General features: G+C 39.7%; 2 protein-coding genes across 9 annotated transcripts in view; one reads left to right on the top strand and one right to left on the bottom strand.

Annotated features, from left to right (window-relative positions):
• The window catches only part of POLK (DNA polymerase kappa), a 65,336-nt gene extending 56,751 nt beyond the window's left edge, over positions 1–8,585 (bottom strand). For 3 of the 7 annotated variants that reach the window (XM_057307342.1, XM_057307340.1, XM_057307339.1), the window contains exons 1-2: positions 8,497–8,585; positions 472–580 (exon numbers count right to left, since the gene is read on the bottom strand). The gene's annotated coding sequence lies outside the window, so the exon portion shown is untranslated. The remainder of the gene's footprint in view (positions 1–471; positions 581–8,496) is intronic. The other 4 variants (XM_026498771.4, XM_057307338.1, XM_044384115.3 and 1 more) reach the window with 4 other exon arrangements.
• A 198-nt stretch (positions 8,586–8,783) lies between these two features.
• CERT1 (ceramide transporter 1) overlaps positions 8,784–15,952 on the top strand; it is a 97,903-nt gene continuing 90,734 nt past the window's right edge. Inside the window, exons 1-2 of one of the 2 annotated variants that reach the window (XM_026498773.4) lie at positions 8,784–9,291; positions 14,667–14,801. In XM_026498773.4, coding sequence (XP_026354558.1) covers positions 9,196–9,291; positions 14,667–14,801 — 231 coding nt within the window. In that variant the 5' untranslated portion in view covers positions 8,784–9,195. The remainder of the gene's footprint in view (positions 9,292–14,666; positions 14,802–15,952) is intronic. The other variant, XM_026498772.4, reaches the window with a different exon arrangement.

Genomic DNA, 15,952 nt, shown 5'->3' with positions numbered 1-15,952 from the left:
TTTACTCATCAACTCCATTCACCCTTAAATATTTACTGAGCACTTATTATGAGACAGGAGATTTAAATCTTTCCTTGTTCTTTATGTTTTTTTAAAGATTTTATTTATTTATTTATTTGAGAGAGAGGGAAAGGGAGTGAGAGCACGAGAGCAGGGTGAGGGGCAGTGGGAGAAGCAGACTCCCCGCTGAGCAGGGCGCCAATGCAGGACTCGATCCCAGGACCCTGGGATCATGACCTGAGCTGAAGGCAGACACTTAACCAACTGAGCCACCCAGGCGTCCCTTTACTTGTTCTTTAATAATACTGTCACTTTTAAAAACATATCAATATCTTTATAGACTTAATTATTGCCTGTATTCCTAGACAGTAAAATGCTAGAAGGCAATGAATCTATGAAATGTGTGGTATACATCACCTATTTTTATAGCACCCCAATCAGGACAATCACATACCAAGTCTTAATAAATACCTTAAATGAGGATGAAGATGAACTGTATATTCAAAAACTGTATCACCATAACAACATGTATAGTTCTACAACAGTATTTTTCAGCTTACTTGACTAAGGAGAAGAGGATCTGAAATTACAGTAAAAGTGAAACAATGAAAGGGCTGGGGAGAAAAACAGGAAGCAAAACACATTTACAAAACAACCATTATGAGGATCCTACCAATATTTAAAAATACCATACTGCTTATATAGTAGGACTTTAACATATTAACAAAACAATTTCTCAATATAACAGTTAAAGAGGTTAAAATTTAGAGACTCAAAAGCTTGAGGGCTAAAAACAGAAAGTGTGTCCGTGCAAAGAGTGGGTATTAATAGCACCGTTCATCTATTATAGATGTGTACAGTGTACTTTTTAGACTAAAGGATTTTTTACTGCTATAGTGAAATCTATGAAATACCAACCACCCCTGACAAGTTTTTATCCCATAAAACCAAACAGATACAAATAAAAGATAATGGAATACAATTTCAATTTTATTCAACAGTAAGAAAGAATATCTCTGCTTGGAACTTGCCTGGCTTGGCTCTCCTCTATACAACAGGAAACAAGATAAAAGGTAGCCCTATATGCTCTTTGAAATTCTGTTTCTGAAATCACTGTCTCACTGCCAAATGTTAGAACTTTCTATGGGATGTGACATTTTCCTAAATAGCTACATGTAGTGCATTAAGGTATCAATGAGTACCTCACCCCACCCCACCCCAAACAGCTGTCCTTGAGTTAAAAATGTTAAAAATCAATACACAAGGGAATCCAAGACATACATGCAAAGTCACCTTAAGAATCAGAGTAATAGAATAAGACCTATGAGTATGAGCATAATATAATAATAATTGATGTTAATGAAAGTGTTTTGATCCAAATGGAGTGTGGGTGGTTAGAAAACAGAAGGAAGAAGAAAGCAAGCAAGGAAAGTGATTATTGGCAGTGCCTACTTAAATATCCATCTCCATAACAAGGATAACCTTACTTAACGCTACTCATCATTTAGAATCATAATTATTCCCTTCCGAGGAAAAAAAATATGAGATTAAGATGTAGGAAGAAGACATCAAGCCTACATTTGAGACCAGGAAACAAAGAGCAATCACAGGGCCTGAAAAAACGTGAAAGGATTGGGGGCTCTTGGAATACTGAGGCAGGAAACAGATTGAAGTAAGAAGAATAGCATTAACATAAACTTCCCTTTTCTATTCCTATGAGTAAATTAAAACAGGATGGAAGTTTCCATTACAGATTATTTTTCTCCCAGCTTTTATTTCTCACCTACTCCTTCCTCTGCTTTTCCCATCACTGCTGCCAATGACTGCTATGGTAGACAATGAATACAAGCTGGAAAATATTAACAGACAATAGTAATACACAATACATATAAACAATAGTAATGCATGGGGAAGGGGAGAGATGAGGAGAAAGAAACTAGTACCAGCATATGCAGGAAGGAGAGAGAAATTTTGCAGCTGTCTGGCTGTGGGGACCATTCACATGTAAAGAACTCACATAATCTGGTCAGATTATAAGGTTTTTATTCAACTAGATTTTATGATCAGCTTTTGGTCTTTTTTTTCCACCAAGTGCAAAAGTTGGTTTTATTACTCAAAAAATCTGATAGATCCTGTGAAAATGTGTTAAGGAAGCCATGAAGGGAGGACTATCATGCACGTACCACTTGTCAAAGCTAGCACAGTCCGGCAAGAAGAAAGATTTCCCCTTTGTCCAGCAATAGCAAGCTGCCCTCACCAAAAAAACAATTCAAGAAATCTGTTCACACTGCTCCTGGGCACTTTAAATTGCCCGAAGGGCTATTTGAGGTCTCCCAAATGGTCTCTATTCAGCTACTTCCATCTCATGAATACAAATATGTTTCAGTAACGATTTGCATGTTTTCCCACTGGTTAGAAGCCTTTCCACATAGAAACTACTGCTTCTTCGATAGCTAAAATCCTACTGGAAAAAAATCATCCCTATCTGGGGGACCCCTCCTGAGCTCCACAGTGACTGAGAACCCGTTTTGCTGGTCAAATATCAGAGCAAGTCTGTGCTGTTTGGCCAGTTCTACAGCATTTTCACTGCTACCATCCTCAGTGTTTAGAACTAGTCAAACCAATCAAAAGCATCATCAAAACTCAACAGGCAAAATTTGTGGAAACCCTCCCACTCCCTCGGCCAAAAGTATCACTGATGGTCCTATGTCTCAGATCCACCCCTTTAGAACTCATAAATTCTCACCCTTTGAGATAATTACTGGGTGCTCTATACCTCTAGCTTCCACCTCTTTTGACCCGCACCTAATAAAAGGAGATATATTTCAGTATTGCAAAGGCCGAATTACATCCCTCAAAAATAATCATGCTTTTTAGTAGGACAAATTTTCACAGCACACTCCTGGGAGATGAAGCCCTCGAATGCCACACACTGCAACCTGGGGATTTCATTTCTTGGAAAAGACATCTCCAAAAAGATTCTCTTCAACGACATCTCCAAAAAGATTCTCTTCAACACTTATCAAGTGTTATGGACCAATCGTTGGGCTACTAAACTCTAAGAGTGGATTCCCAGATTCATGTGTCTCATTTAAAGAAAGCTCCAAACCCTGACTGGGCCTGCACATCAACTGCTCACCTCAAATTAAAGATTTCCAGGAAACGAAGCATAGGACAGTGAAGCAGAAAGCTTCCCCAAGATGACAGGATCAGGTCTATATATTCTCTTTCTGCTTTTTCTCACCTCATTTTCTCCTTGTCTATCCTGGAGAGACAATGCCCTCATTCGAATTTCCCAATCCCTTGAAAAAAGGGGAAACCTTTTTGATTGTTGGATCTGTCTACAGGAGTTGCAACCCTTTAGTCTTCCCTATAGCAAACTTTTCTTTCATTTCCAATGTGACCACTAACTGTACCCACATCCCTCCAGATATTTCTTACAGAATCAAACTTCTACAACCAGGTTTTCCTGTACTTTTCTTTGAGCTCTCCCCTATCATAACTCTCAATGCAACTAACCACATTTATTCTACCTATATGGTTCCCTGTTCACTCTACTACTTCAGGTCAGCTCACTGTAACAAAACAAGCCCCTCTGTACATGCTTCAAGAACAAAGTCCACAGAACAGGATAGTTTCCCCCTAATTGTTCCCCAAACACCACTGACACTTGGTTCAAAACAGCCACTTGAATAATCCCAACTAACAGCACTATTAATAATCAAACCCTCACAGGAGTCTTACGTGCACCACCTGGTTTTACCTATCTGTGGCAAGTGGACTACACATTGCCCAATGAGTGTTTACACAGCTGGCAGACTGGAAGCCAATACTTACTATGATTTCCAACTTAGCCCGTGGACATCCACAATAAATCTGAAGCCTTTCACTGGTCGTCCCATAGGTCTTCCCCATCAAACCTTCACCGCTGCCTTCAATGAGAACTCCCAGGGGGTATACATTACCCTGGATTTGCCTCCATCATAAGGGTGCCTAGGCCATTGGTGGGTGTTCATGCCAGGGAATGAATGATTAGACATCTCTCTCTGGAACTGGAAAAACCTGCTGATTCTAGCACTAAGGCAATAGCAGGCCAACAATGATCACTTGTCTCATTAAAGTCGTTTTGGATAATCACATAGCCCTTGATGACTTACTTGCTGAACAAGATGTTTATGCAATAGCAAACACCACCTGTTGCATATAGATAAATTCCTCTGGAGAAGTAGAAAACCCCAAATTTATAAAATTAGGGAAGAAGCATATTGACTATAACAGATTCCACCTGACTATGGTCCTTTGATCTCATTAGCTGGTTATCCTCAGGTTTGGGCTCTGGTTTAGAACTAATGCACAGATGGGGATCATTATTCTTTTCAACTTACTTAATATAATCATTTTTACATTTTATACCTGTTGCCTACCAAACCTTTGCAGAAATGGTGTACTCCAAAGGGTGATTCTGGCATAATACTTCAAGATGATCCCCAACACTCAAAATTTCAATTAGATACAGACTTTAGATGGGAAATGCCTGAAGAGTTCTCCGTCCTACCCTCTCCTTACTGATACGTGGCCTCAATGGTTTCCAATCTGAGCACTTCCCTCCAATGTGGGACATGACACCCAGAAAAGGTCCTTCCTGGCACGGAGGGACAAAAATGATTCTAATAAGGAACAGATGACCCAACTCTTGATCGGCACCGCTTTTAAAGAAAGATCTTTATCAAAGGGGGGAAATGTGAAAATACGTTAAGGAAACCTAAAGTAAAATTGGAGTTGGAAGGCTATGAAGGTAGGACTCTCACAAACTCATCACTCATGGTAGCTTGCATAGTCCAGCAGGAAGAAGGAAGATGGCCTTTTGGTGCCAATAGCAAGCTACCCTTGCCTGCAGCCAATGAGAAGCCACCACCACTTCCAACTCTCATTTTCCTCTAATGAACTTTTGTTCAAAATAACCCCTCCCAACTTCCTCCTTTCCTCTAAAAATTGAAGCTCTCCTCTGTTCTCTGGATTTGCCTGTGGTTCACCATGGTTTGCTTGTTCCAAATTGCAATTCCTCTGCTATTCTTGAATACACTTGATTTTGCTCGCTGAATTGCTTACCTTTTTCTTTTAGAAAGATGATGATCCTTTAAAGTTCATTCATAGACTAGTACACTTGTATTGCTTACAGTAGATATGAATATACCTGTTAAGATCTAAGTTTAACTGAAAACCATTAATTTGGAAGATAAGCATGCCAGAGGTTGATCATAGATAGGTAAAAATACAATCTTTTTTTTTGCACCAACACAAAAGGTTAAGATGCTAAGGGGAGCAATCACCTCCATATTCCTGTATTCACTTTACACAGTATATTCAGTTTTGTAAATACACTTGTAAGGGTATTTTACAATAATTCTGTATAACGTCACAAAAGATGAAACATGCAAGTTTCCTGTAGTCCTTTACATTTCTGAAACTAGTGTTTACATGTTCAGACATGGACATAGATGTATTCACCACCATACAAATGAATATCCACTTTGATATGCAAATATTCATTTACAAACGCATTTGACAGCACAACAGTTGGGATATGATAAAAAGTGACTGGTTAAACTAATAATGCTATTTATTAAGTTAGTATTTATTAAATACACATCCAAATTCATATGATTATTAAGGATGAAGCCAGCTAGGATTCACACCCAGAGACTATCTGCCTACTCACTCCGAACACACATGAATCACCATAGTGGCAATTCTTGAACAGGCCTCACAGGAACATTGAAGAGAAGCTAACGTGATCGATTAGTATTCAAAACAGGGGGAACAAAGCATTTAAAGGGGCAAGTAGTTCTGGTTAATTTGAAAAAGGTAGGCTTGAAGAGTAGCTTTTAAATTTTTTAAATTTCTGAACTTCATTTAGGGGACACTCTGAATGTCATAAGCACAGTAACAAGTCATAAAGAAAAGATCAGTTTATATTATTTTGAATAGTTTACATGATAACTTTGTGGAAAGAGATCCGCAAACAAGGACAATCCTTTTTTCTTTAAAATTCCAAATAGCCATTGTTTTTAACTAAAAAGACCTGGGGCAAGTGGCCTACGAATATCCAGGAGAAGGATGGTTAAAGAACAGGGTTTGTCACTGCCAAGTTGTAGGAATAAAGGTTACCTTCTTTCAAACACTAATTCAACTATTAAAGTTACACTTGTACTTTTCTTACCTTGTTCTGTTATAATCTCCTGGAAGACAGACCCTCGCCCTGCCCCTTAACTTTTTACTATCTTAATATCACCCAGGCATCAGCATAGTATCCTGCATATTGTATGCTGTTAAATTATTATTTTTTTTTAAAGATTTTATTTATTTATTCAACCGAGATAGAGACAGCCAGCGAGAGAGGGAACACAAGCAGGGGGAGTGGGAGAGGAAGAAACAGGCTCATAGCGGAGGAGCCTGATGTGGGGCTTGATCCCATAACGCTGGGATCACGCCCTGAGTCAAAGGCAGACACTTAACCGCTGTGCCACCCAGGCGCCCCGTATGTTGTTAAATTATTAACTGAAAGATAGAATACACAAATTATATTGAATGCCTTCTATGTGCTGAGCACTATTCTAGGGACTAAGGATAGAAAAAAGTTATGAAAAAAATGGGTGAAAAAATTAAAATTCTTGCCTCCACTGAACTCACATTCTAGGGAGCAAAATAATATATGCAGTCTAATACATCCATTTAAGCATTTATCATGGGATTTTCAGGTATGTTAAATGATTTTTTTCTCAGAATGTCCCCTCCCCTCAGCCCTATAGATAGAAACAGACTATTACAGTGAAGCAATTTCCTACTAAGTGGGAACCTCAGAGATGTAAGTAGTGGTGGTTGCAACCACACACAACTTAGAAATGCATAAAGGACAACAGAAAGTTCAATTTCAATATAAACATATACTATGCTCCCATGATTCTAAATCACGTTATGAAGTGGATTTCTCAACAATTCACAATCATTTCCTTAAGACTAATATCCTTTTAAAACCTAGAGCTCAAAAGAATCAAATATTACATCTAACCATATTAGGTAACCAAAGTGAAAGTAAAACTTAATTATTACAGTATTCAAAATTCCAAAGATATAATTCAGCAATTCAATAAAGGGGGAAATATGTAAGTGGGTTTCTTCTTTATTCTCTTTTGAATGACAATCTTGGGATTATGTGTTAATTAACATGTTGTCAAAGTATTTTCAAAAGCATTATCTCAAAGTTTTGTTCATCTGAATGGCTTTCAGTTATGAATTACTACTTGATTTCACAATGGAAAAACAATCTGTAACTTATTTACAACAGATTCAGCATCTATAAGCATCAGTCTAGGGGAACAAAAAGATATCACAGGTACCTCTCAGAGACACTTCCCATCATTCTGGTTTTTTCTGAAGATCCCAGTTAAGCTGGCCTCTATCCCTACCAGAGTTATTTCTGGCCACTGACTGTATCTTTTCCCTCAGACTCAAAACTCCACTCCTATTCTCCAGCCACTGCCGTACACACGTACTCTTTCTAACGTTTAATAACGAATTTTGTTGTTGGCAATTATTAGGAAATTGACAAAAATTTAACAGTAGCAAACGAGAGGAGAAAGAACTGAAGTTACAAATTAAAGATCTCACAATAAAAATTATCCCTATAATTTGTTCAAAAATAGACAAAGATCCGTTAGATCTTCTATTGGTCTTTCTAATTCAATTCTAGTCTTAAAGCCAGCCTCCTATTGCCTAATCTCTTATTATTCAGTAAGACTATTGCATTTTGGTTTTTCTTATACAATGAAGTTTCTACCCCACAACCTTTCCTATCTCTCAGAGAGATAGGTCCGTAGAGATGGTTAACCTGGCTTTCGGGAAGGTACTCATCTACAACTTAGAATAAACTCCAGTACATCATTTCACATTCTCATTTTACTTTAAAAATTATTCAAACGTAATTTATTCCCTGACATCTTCAAAATTACTATCAACAAAATGAACACTCTGTAAATCTAACAATACGAAGTGCATGCTCTGGTGAGAAGGGACCGAGAATTCTTCCTCCAAACGCGGGAAACTTCAAGTTTGAAGTTTTAACTTCTAAAGAGCGAGATAAAAAACAAACAACCCTCAACATTTGCAGAGGGGATTTGGCGGAAAGAAACCCCGTTTTCACTAGAGAGGTCGCAAACCACTGGCCCGTGGTTACGGCAGAAGCGCCCGGTACACTCCCACCCCGGAAAGCGGCAAGAGCTCCCGGGCTTTCAGGAAACAGACGCGGAAGGCAGGCCCGGCATCCTCAGCAGAGTGTTATCTCACATCCCGGCCCGCAAGGTGCACAGGTTCGTCATAAACACGCTAGGCAGACATAGAAAGGTGGCCGAGGGAACGGATCACACAACTGTCAAACGAAGCCCACCCTCCACTTGACCGGTCCCTAAGGCGACAGCCTTCCCGGCGCGGAACACTCACCGGTTGCCTCAGGATCCCGACTACAACTCCCAGGAGGCTGCGCGACTGACGGAGCAGCGTCCTTCCCAGAATGCAACCGAACGGGGACTCCATCCCTCCTCTTTTCTCTGCTCCTCCCACCTTTCCACCCTGCGTCACCCGGGAGAACCGGAGGTAGGGTGCGGGAGGGGACCTCCAGCCCTCGGCGTGCTTCGTCAGACGTTGGGAGGGGTACGGGGCGGGGAGCAGGGGGAGAATGGGAGGACGAAGGGGAGGGGAAAGGGGAGGGGAGGGTAAATAGTGGGCCAGGCAGAAGATGGCGGCGGTAGCGGAGGTGTGAGTGGACCCGGGTTTCTGCAGCTGGATTTTCTCTTCCCTTCTTCTTTCCTTTTCCTTCTCCCTTTGAGATTGGCATCGAAGGGGCTGAGTTCGGGTGGTGGCGCCCGGCGCAGCGCAGGACTCACAGCAACGGCGGCGGCTGACGGCTGGAAGGGCAGGCTTCCTTCGCCGCTTGTCCTCCTTCCCCGGTCCGCTCGGTGTCAGGCGCGGCGGCGGCGGCGGCGCAGCGGCCGGACTTCGTCCCTCCTCCAGCTCCCCCCGGGGCCGGAGCGGAGACTCTTCCCTTCGCCATCCCCCGACCCTTCACCCCGGGTACTGGGCGCTTCCTCCGGCGCAGCTCAGGGAGCGGGGGCCGGTCTCCTGCTCGGCTGTCGCGCCTCCATGTCGGATAACCAGAGCTGGAACTCGTCGGGCTCAGAGGAGGATCCGGAGACGGAGTCCGGGCCGCCTGTGGAGCGCTGCGGAGTCCTCAGCAAGGTGAGCAACCCGCCGGTCCGAGGGCCCCCTGCTCCGACTCCACCTGCCGCGAGGCGAGCGGCTGAGGGGATGGGGTGGGGTTGGGCGGGAGTCACGGACTGTCCCGGGGCGGGGGCTGCGGAATGTGCCGGGGTGCGGGGCTGAGTACTGCCGCAGGAGTGCCAGGGTGGGGGTGGGGGGAGAAGGGGACTGTCTGGTTCGCTTGCCCTGGGGCTTGGTGGCGGCAGCCGAAGACTGGAGAAAACGTGTCCCAACCCCGGATTCAGTTTGGGAGCGGGATGCGCACCGTGACTTGGGACTCAGCGACATCTATCCCGGGTGTAGGAATACGGGTTGGTCAACAGCGGTGTGCGAACGACTGGGTATGGGAGCAGTGCAGATCGGACCTCTCAGAAGAGGTTGGGAGATGCAGAGCAGGTTTGGAAGATTCTGTGGATGCGACGGTATAGACAGTAGCCAGAGCAACTGGGCATGGTGCGGAAATCGAGGCGGTAAACTATGCTAAGTTAGATATAGTGAGAGGTCTCAGTGAGGAGGACTTTTGTACTTTTTCCCTCATCCTTTTCCCCAGTTCAGAAAAGAACTATTGAATCGCCACGTGATAGGTGCAGGAAACATTCATAGTAACTTGGAACATGTCAGAATAGAGGCCGACCTTTAGTCCAGGAAGAAGAGCACTATCAATAAGAAAATATTCTTGCAAAGGGTCAGAGCAAGGAAAACACATCTTACTTTCCCTGAAAATTTTTAAAAACCTTTTTCAAAATTTTAGCAAAGAAAATAGTTGTAGGACTGTTAAGGCTAATTAGTTAAAGTGGATGAGGCCCTTTTTAGGAGAGAAGATGGATGATTTTTTCTTTTGACAGTACATGGTCTGGGGCTTGTTTGTTTGTTTGTTCGTTTAAAGTTTTTGCTATGAGAAGATTCACATTGCCTTTTTTACTTCCTTCTCTCTTCCTGTTGAAGTTTTAGAAATGGCCAATCCCTCAGCAAGCTGGTCATAAGATACAAGATCATGTGCAGCCACTGACTATTAAGAAACCACCCTGCTTCTAGTATACATACTTTGGCTAAGCATTTGTACATTTATTGTGGAATTGTTTCATGTTAGGTTTTTCTGTTATTTTTAGAAGGCTGGTGAAAAAGGCGTTAGATAAGATATGAATGTCAGAATTAAGACTTGCAAGTGTTACCTTTATTTACATAGCAGAAAAATCATGATGTGTCTTGATATTGTGATCATTGGAAATGCAGTGAAAGGCTTTCAGTAAAGTGAAGCTCCCTAGGGTTTCTTTAGATTAAATGTATGTTGTAGTTTAGGAATCCATATTGAACACATTGTATGTAGTTATACATTTTCAGGTGGAATTTCAAGTGTGTTCTTTGCTTCTCAATTCTGATAGATTCCTCACTTTTCTCATTAAATGAAAGCAGACTTCCAAACTAGTACTCTGGTGGTGGTAAGTATTTTACAAAACAGGCTGAATTTTTTACCTATTTGATATTACTGTTTTGGGGGAGTTGAGGGGTGACTGGTGGAAAGAGTTCCCAAAGCTCTGAGTATTCATGTTTGCAGAGCAGTGTAGTAGGTATATTGTATGACAAAAAATGGAAAACTATCTCCTTGTTATTTAAATGTCGAGAAATGGACTTTTTGATCACTTCTATGGTAGGTAAATAATTTTGATGTTGCTGCATACTTAGAATCAGCATGAATATAGTTTTTGGTACTTTTGTTAACAGCTATGAAGGAAATTTCCCTGAAATTTAACAGTGTATGGTTATATATGATGATTTCTGAAAGCTTGTTAATCAAGAATGTTTTATATTGAGGACACCTGGGTGGCTCAGTTGGTTAAGCAGCTTCATTCTGTTCAGGTCTTGATCCCAGGCTCCCAGCTCAGTGGGGAGCCTGCTTCTCCCTCTGCCTGCCACTCCCCTTGCTTAGGCACGCTAGCCTATTGTCTCTCTCTGTCAAATGAATAAAATCTTTTTTTAAAAAATATTTTATATTGAAAACATGTTTTAAAACTTTAAGTACATATATGTTTTGATCCGTTTGTATTCACCTGGTAATTTATAGAAGAGTTAGAACTCAGCAGCTGTTCTTTTCCTTCAGTTGAGTAATGTAGATAAGTCTCAATACTAACGTGTTTTGTTTCTTCTCTCCCAAATGGAATGAATTTGGAATGGGGGGAGGGGATAAACATAATAGAAATATACCAATCCAAAGGTTTTTTTTTTTCTATATGATAACATAAAATACATGAAAATACCTATGAAGCATATTTTCTATGGAATCACTTCCTTTTTTTTTTTTTTTAAGATTTTTATTTATTTGAGAGAGAGAGAGAGAGAGAGAGAGAGAATGAGCAGGGGGGAGGGGCAGGATGAGAGGGAGAAGCAGACCCCGGCTGAGCAGGGAGCTTGACTCAGGGCTCAGTCCCAGGACTCTGGGATCATGATCTGAGCCTAAGGCAGACGCCTAACCGACTGAACCACACAGACACCTCTATGGGGTGACTTCTTAAGCATGTAGGTTCCACAAATACTGGATAGACAATTCTAGGTGGTTATAACAAGTATCAGGATGGATATTGGGAAAAAATTCATGCCTTGGTGGGACTTGAGAGCAACTAAGCTTGGGTAAAATAAATGTCAAGCTTCTTGTGAATTTTCTCCATCCTTCAAGGTTTACCTTATCTTGTATTTCTTCACATACCTAACTATTGACTGAAATTCTATCCATCTTTAGAGGTGTTTTTAAAGATTTTATTTACTTGTTTGAAAGAGAAAGACAGTGAGCACAAGCATGGGGAGGGGCAGAGGGAGAGGGAGAAACAGACCCAATGTGAGGGCTCTATCCCAGGACCCTGGGATCCTAAGCTGAGCCATAGGCAGCTGCTTAACCAACTACGCCACCCAGGAGCCCCCATCTTTAGAGTTTATCTCAAACTCTATTCTTACCATGAAGCCTTTTCTTACTTTGCCAACCATTTCAGATCATCTTCCCTTGAGTTCCCATAGTATTTTATTTGTAACTTGTTCTCTTACTCTAAATGTATTGTTTGCCTCTTGAAATTATGCTTGCTGGACTATTGGGAAAATAAATCTTTGATTCTGCTTCTATGTGTAGCATATGGCCTTGTCTCTGTTAGATGGGAAAGAGTGAGAGAATGTTACGAGGAAGGCAAAAATCTGCCGTCTAGGAGAAGGTAACATTTACCAAGTGAAGGGTATTAAAGTTTATGTAATTTATTGGGTCCTCTATAAGAAAAAAAATATTTAAAAATGGACACAATTGCTGGGACCCATTCTGTCACTTTGCAAGAGGTCTGTTCTCGTAAACTGCACTGAAGGTTAAAGCTTCATTAGTTCTGCGTAACTCTGTCTCCATCTGAGAAAATACTATGTGCCTGGCAGTGTTGTAAGTCTACTCTTGTTTATCTTGACAACTTTAAGAGGTAGAGTTTTACAAAGAAACGGAGGATAAGTAACTTGACCACAGTCACACAATTACCAGCCTTCTGAGGGGCAGTAATTGGAAATGAGGTAGGATTAAGGTATGCCACTCTAACAATTAATTAATTGATTAATTAATCAGTGAAGGTGTGCCGCTGTAAACAATTTGGCAATGGGAAGTTATCCATGTAAGTTTTGGAACTAGAGGTTGGTGAGATTAATATGTAAGATAAGTAAGCCAGTGTGCTTAATAAGTAAATAAGATTATGTAAGTTATGAAAGAAAATGCAGAAGATGCTAGAGGTAAGGTTGTTAAGCCTTCTCAGGAGTCTAGTAACCTGATAATTTGGATTAATTGAAAATAGAGAAGAGCCAAATTTAAGGGTTTAGAATGAAGGAAAGATGAATAGGAGTTGACGACAGGCTATAAGGATTGACAAGAAGCAGTATCTCTTAGGACTATAGTAGGGGTATTCATGATTTTTTTCAGCCATTCAAATAACAAGCAAAGTAAGTAAAGCTCGGAAAAGTTAAATAACTTGTAAAAACTTGTTACATAACTAATAGAGTCTATCTGATTTTATATGCACTATGCTGTCCATACAATACAGGAATGCTCAGCCACGTTTCAATCTGAATGACTACAGAAATACCAATATAGGAAAGGAAATAGGAACATAGGGAAGAAGGTGCACCCTATAGGAGGAGATGAATTTGGTTTTGTATGTCACCATCATTGTTTCGAATCAGTGTATAAGTGGTGGTAAGTCACAGGGAGTTAGAAATAAGGAAATGGTGATTAGGGAGCTCATAGGAAAGAATGTGTTAAATTGGCAGCATGGATGAGCACTCAGGGAGGGGTCGTAATGATGGGCCTTAGAAGATTTAAGAGCTGAACTGTCTCTTAGCATGCTGAGTAGGGAATAGAAAAGTAAAGATTTCTCAATGGCTATAGAGCCTGAGCCAATGCAGTATATTTTTAACAGTCCATTTTGAATTAGTTTTTGGCAGATAGTGTTGGAATTAGATAATTTTTGGAATTATCTATACATACATAAAACCCCCAGAGCATAAAAATATGCAAATGAAGAATTCCCATAGAGATTGCATTTCTTCCTTTGCAAGTTTATTGATTGTGATCTGCAGTGTGCAGCAAGACTTTAGCAACACAGAAACTATTTATAGGCCCTAGAAACTGATAATCCAAGTATGTTTTTGAAAACGAGGTTTTTTTATGGTTGTATTATTACTCTTGGATTGAAAAAATAGATCTTCAGAGAAACTTGGAAAATGAATTAGCTGTTTTTAATATATAGTATTGAGTTCTGTGGACAAAAAAGTAAAGTTGATATAGACTTAAAGATTGATGATCTAGTATTTTTGCTTGGATGTAGTTATAAATATCATACATGTTCATATAGGAACAACTTAAAAGTAGACTTTGGCCATGATTAGCTTCATACTTCTGTTGATTTGAAAGCTTCATGTAGTATTTGATGTAGGAGAATGAGAGGCTGTGTAACCAAACTTACTTTTCTATTGAATATGTTAATTATGGTAGAGACCAAAACCATCTTAAGTGTCATGAAGTTGGTGAGGAGGGGAGGATGAACACACACAAAAAAAGCAGAATTTTTAACTGAAATCTGCATCAGTTTTATTCTGCAAATGTTAAAAGGAAGAAAATACAATATTTATAATTTTGTAAAAATTACTGAAAATCATACAGTCTAGAAAATCTCAACTTTTCACTTTTTATAATCATTTTTACTGTTTCCAGTTAAGCTAGAACTTTTCACATTTTGCTTTTAAAATTAGATTGATAACTGTTTCAGAAAGTTTGGATTTCTCAAATACTGACTTTTATATTTTGTTTTCTTTTTCCTTCCCCCTCCCCCACCCCTTACCTCCAGTGGACAAACTACATTCATGGGTGGCAGGATCGTTGGGTAGTTTTAAAAAATAATACTCTGAGTTACTACAAATCTGAAGACGAGACGGAGTATGGCTGCAGAGGATCCATCTGTCTTAGCAAGGCTGTCATCACAGTAAGTTCCTCTTCTTCATTAAGCAAGTATTTATTGAGCATCATCTGTACACTAGGAAGTATTCTAGGTGCTTGGGATATATCTGTGAATAAAAGAGATCTTTTCCTTTGTGGAGCGTAGAGTCTAATACTTCTTTCCATAAAGTTATTTTAGATTGTTTATTACTAGGTAATATTATTTTATGAAGACAGGTACTATTTTTCTAGTTGTTATAGCAAGCCCTTAAAAGATTCAGAAAAAACGTATTTGAAGACTGATAAGATTAGGACAGTTACATGGTACGTTATTGAAGAAGTTAAAGCAGAAAACTAAAAAGTGTATCTTAACATTTAAAAATTTTAACTTAAAATACATAAATCTATATTCATTTGCCAGCTTTTTGATGTAATGCTAACACCATCTCTTCAAATGTGGAATTGATAGAAGTTGTTCTTGTAAACTATAACTGTAATGCATGATTTGCAGTTTCCAGTTTTGATTTCTCTAAAGTGAAATAAAAGCTTATACTTTTGAAAAACCCAAACTTCAGGTTCTTCTGACTTTTTATGGTTTCCTTAATATTTTACAGATGTCGCACCTTTGTCTAATTCAATACCATTTTAAAGAATGACTCACCTTTATTGAGCCATTCTACTTAGCTTGCATTCAACTTAGTTTACATAGAAACAACCCTCTTTTTGCACTTGTATTCCATAGACTTATGTAATATTAATTATGTAAGGACTACAACAGGTAAACTGGCATAAACAGGTTTGGGAACAACCAGCTGATTTGTTAAACATAACTCAACCTGTGGGATCCGAAGTGGTTAAATGTACTAAAAATAGCATATAAGTTGAGAGTAGTCAGTGTGCCATGGCATATTTAATAAAAGAGCAAAAAAAGGTGTTGGCTAAAGCAGGTCAGTTAAAGGTGCTATTGTACTGAAAATCTAGAAGTGGGTATGTTAAAACTTCATCATAGATTTTACTGATACATTCAAAGAGAATTCACATGATAGAAATTATATTGCTTATAAAAGTAAAAAGTATACTTTGAATCTGTGTTGATTTCTAAATCTGACTTACGTGTGTTTATGTTACACATTTGAGGAAAATCTCACAGTATTTTGCTCTTATTTTTCATACATTCTGCCTGTCGTGTATATTCAG

The sequence above is a fragment of the Ursus arctos genome, unplaced genomic scaffold (genome assembly GCF_023065955.2).
Source record: "Ursus arctos isolate Adak ecotype North America unplaced genomic scaffold, UrsArc2.0 scaffold_5, whole genome shotgun sequence".
NCBI lineage: Eukaryota > Metazoa > Chordata > Mammalia > Carnivora > Ursidae > Ursus > Ursus arctos.
This window is presented reverse-complemented; position numbering and strand designations above follow the sequence as displayed.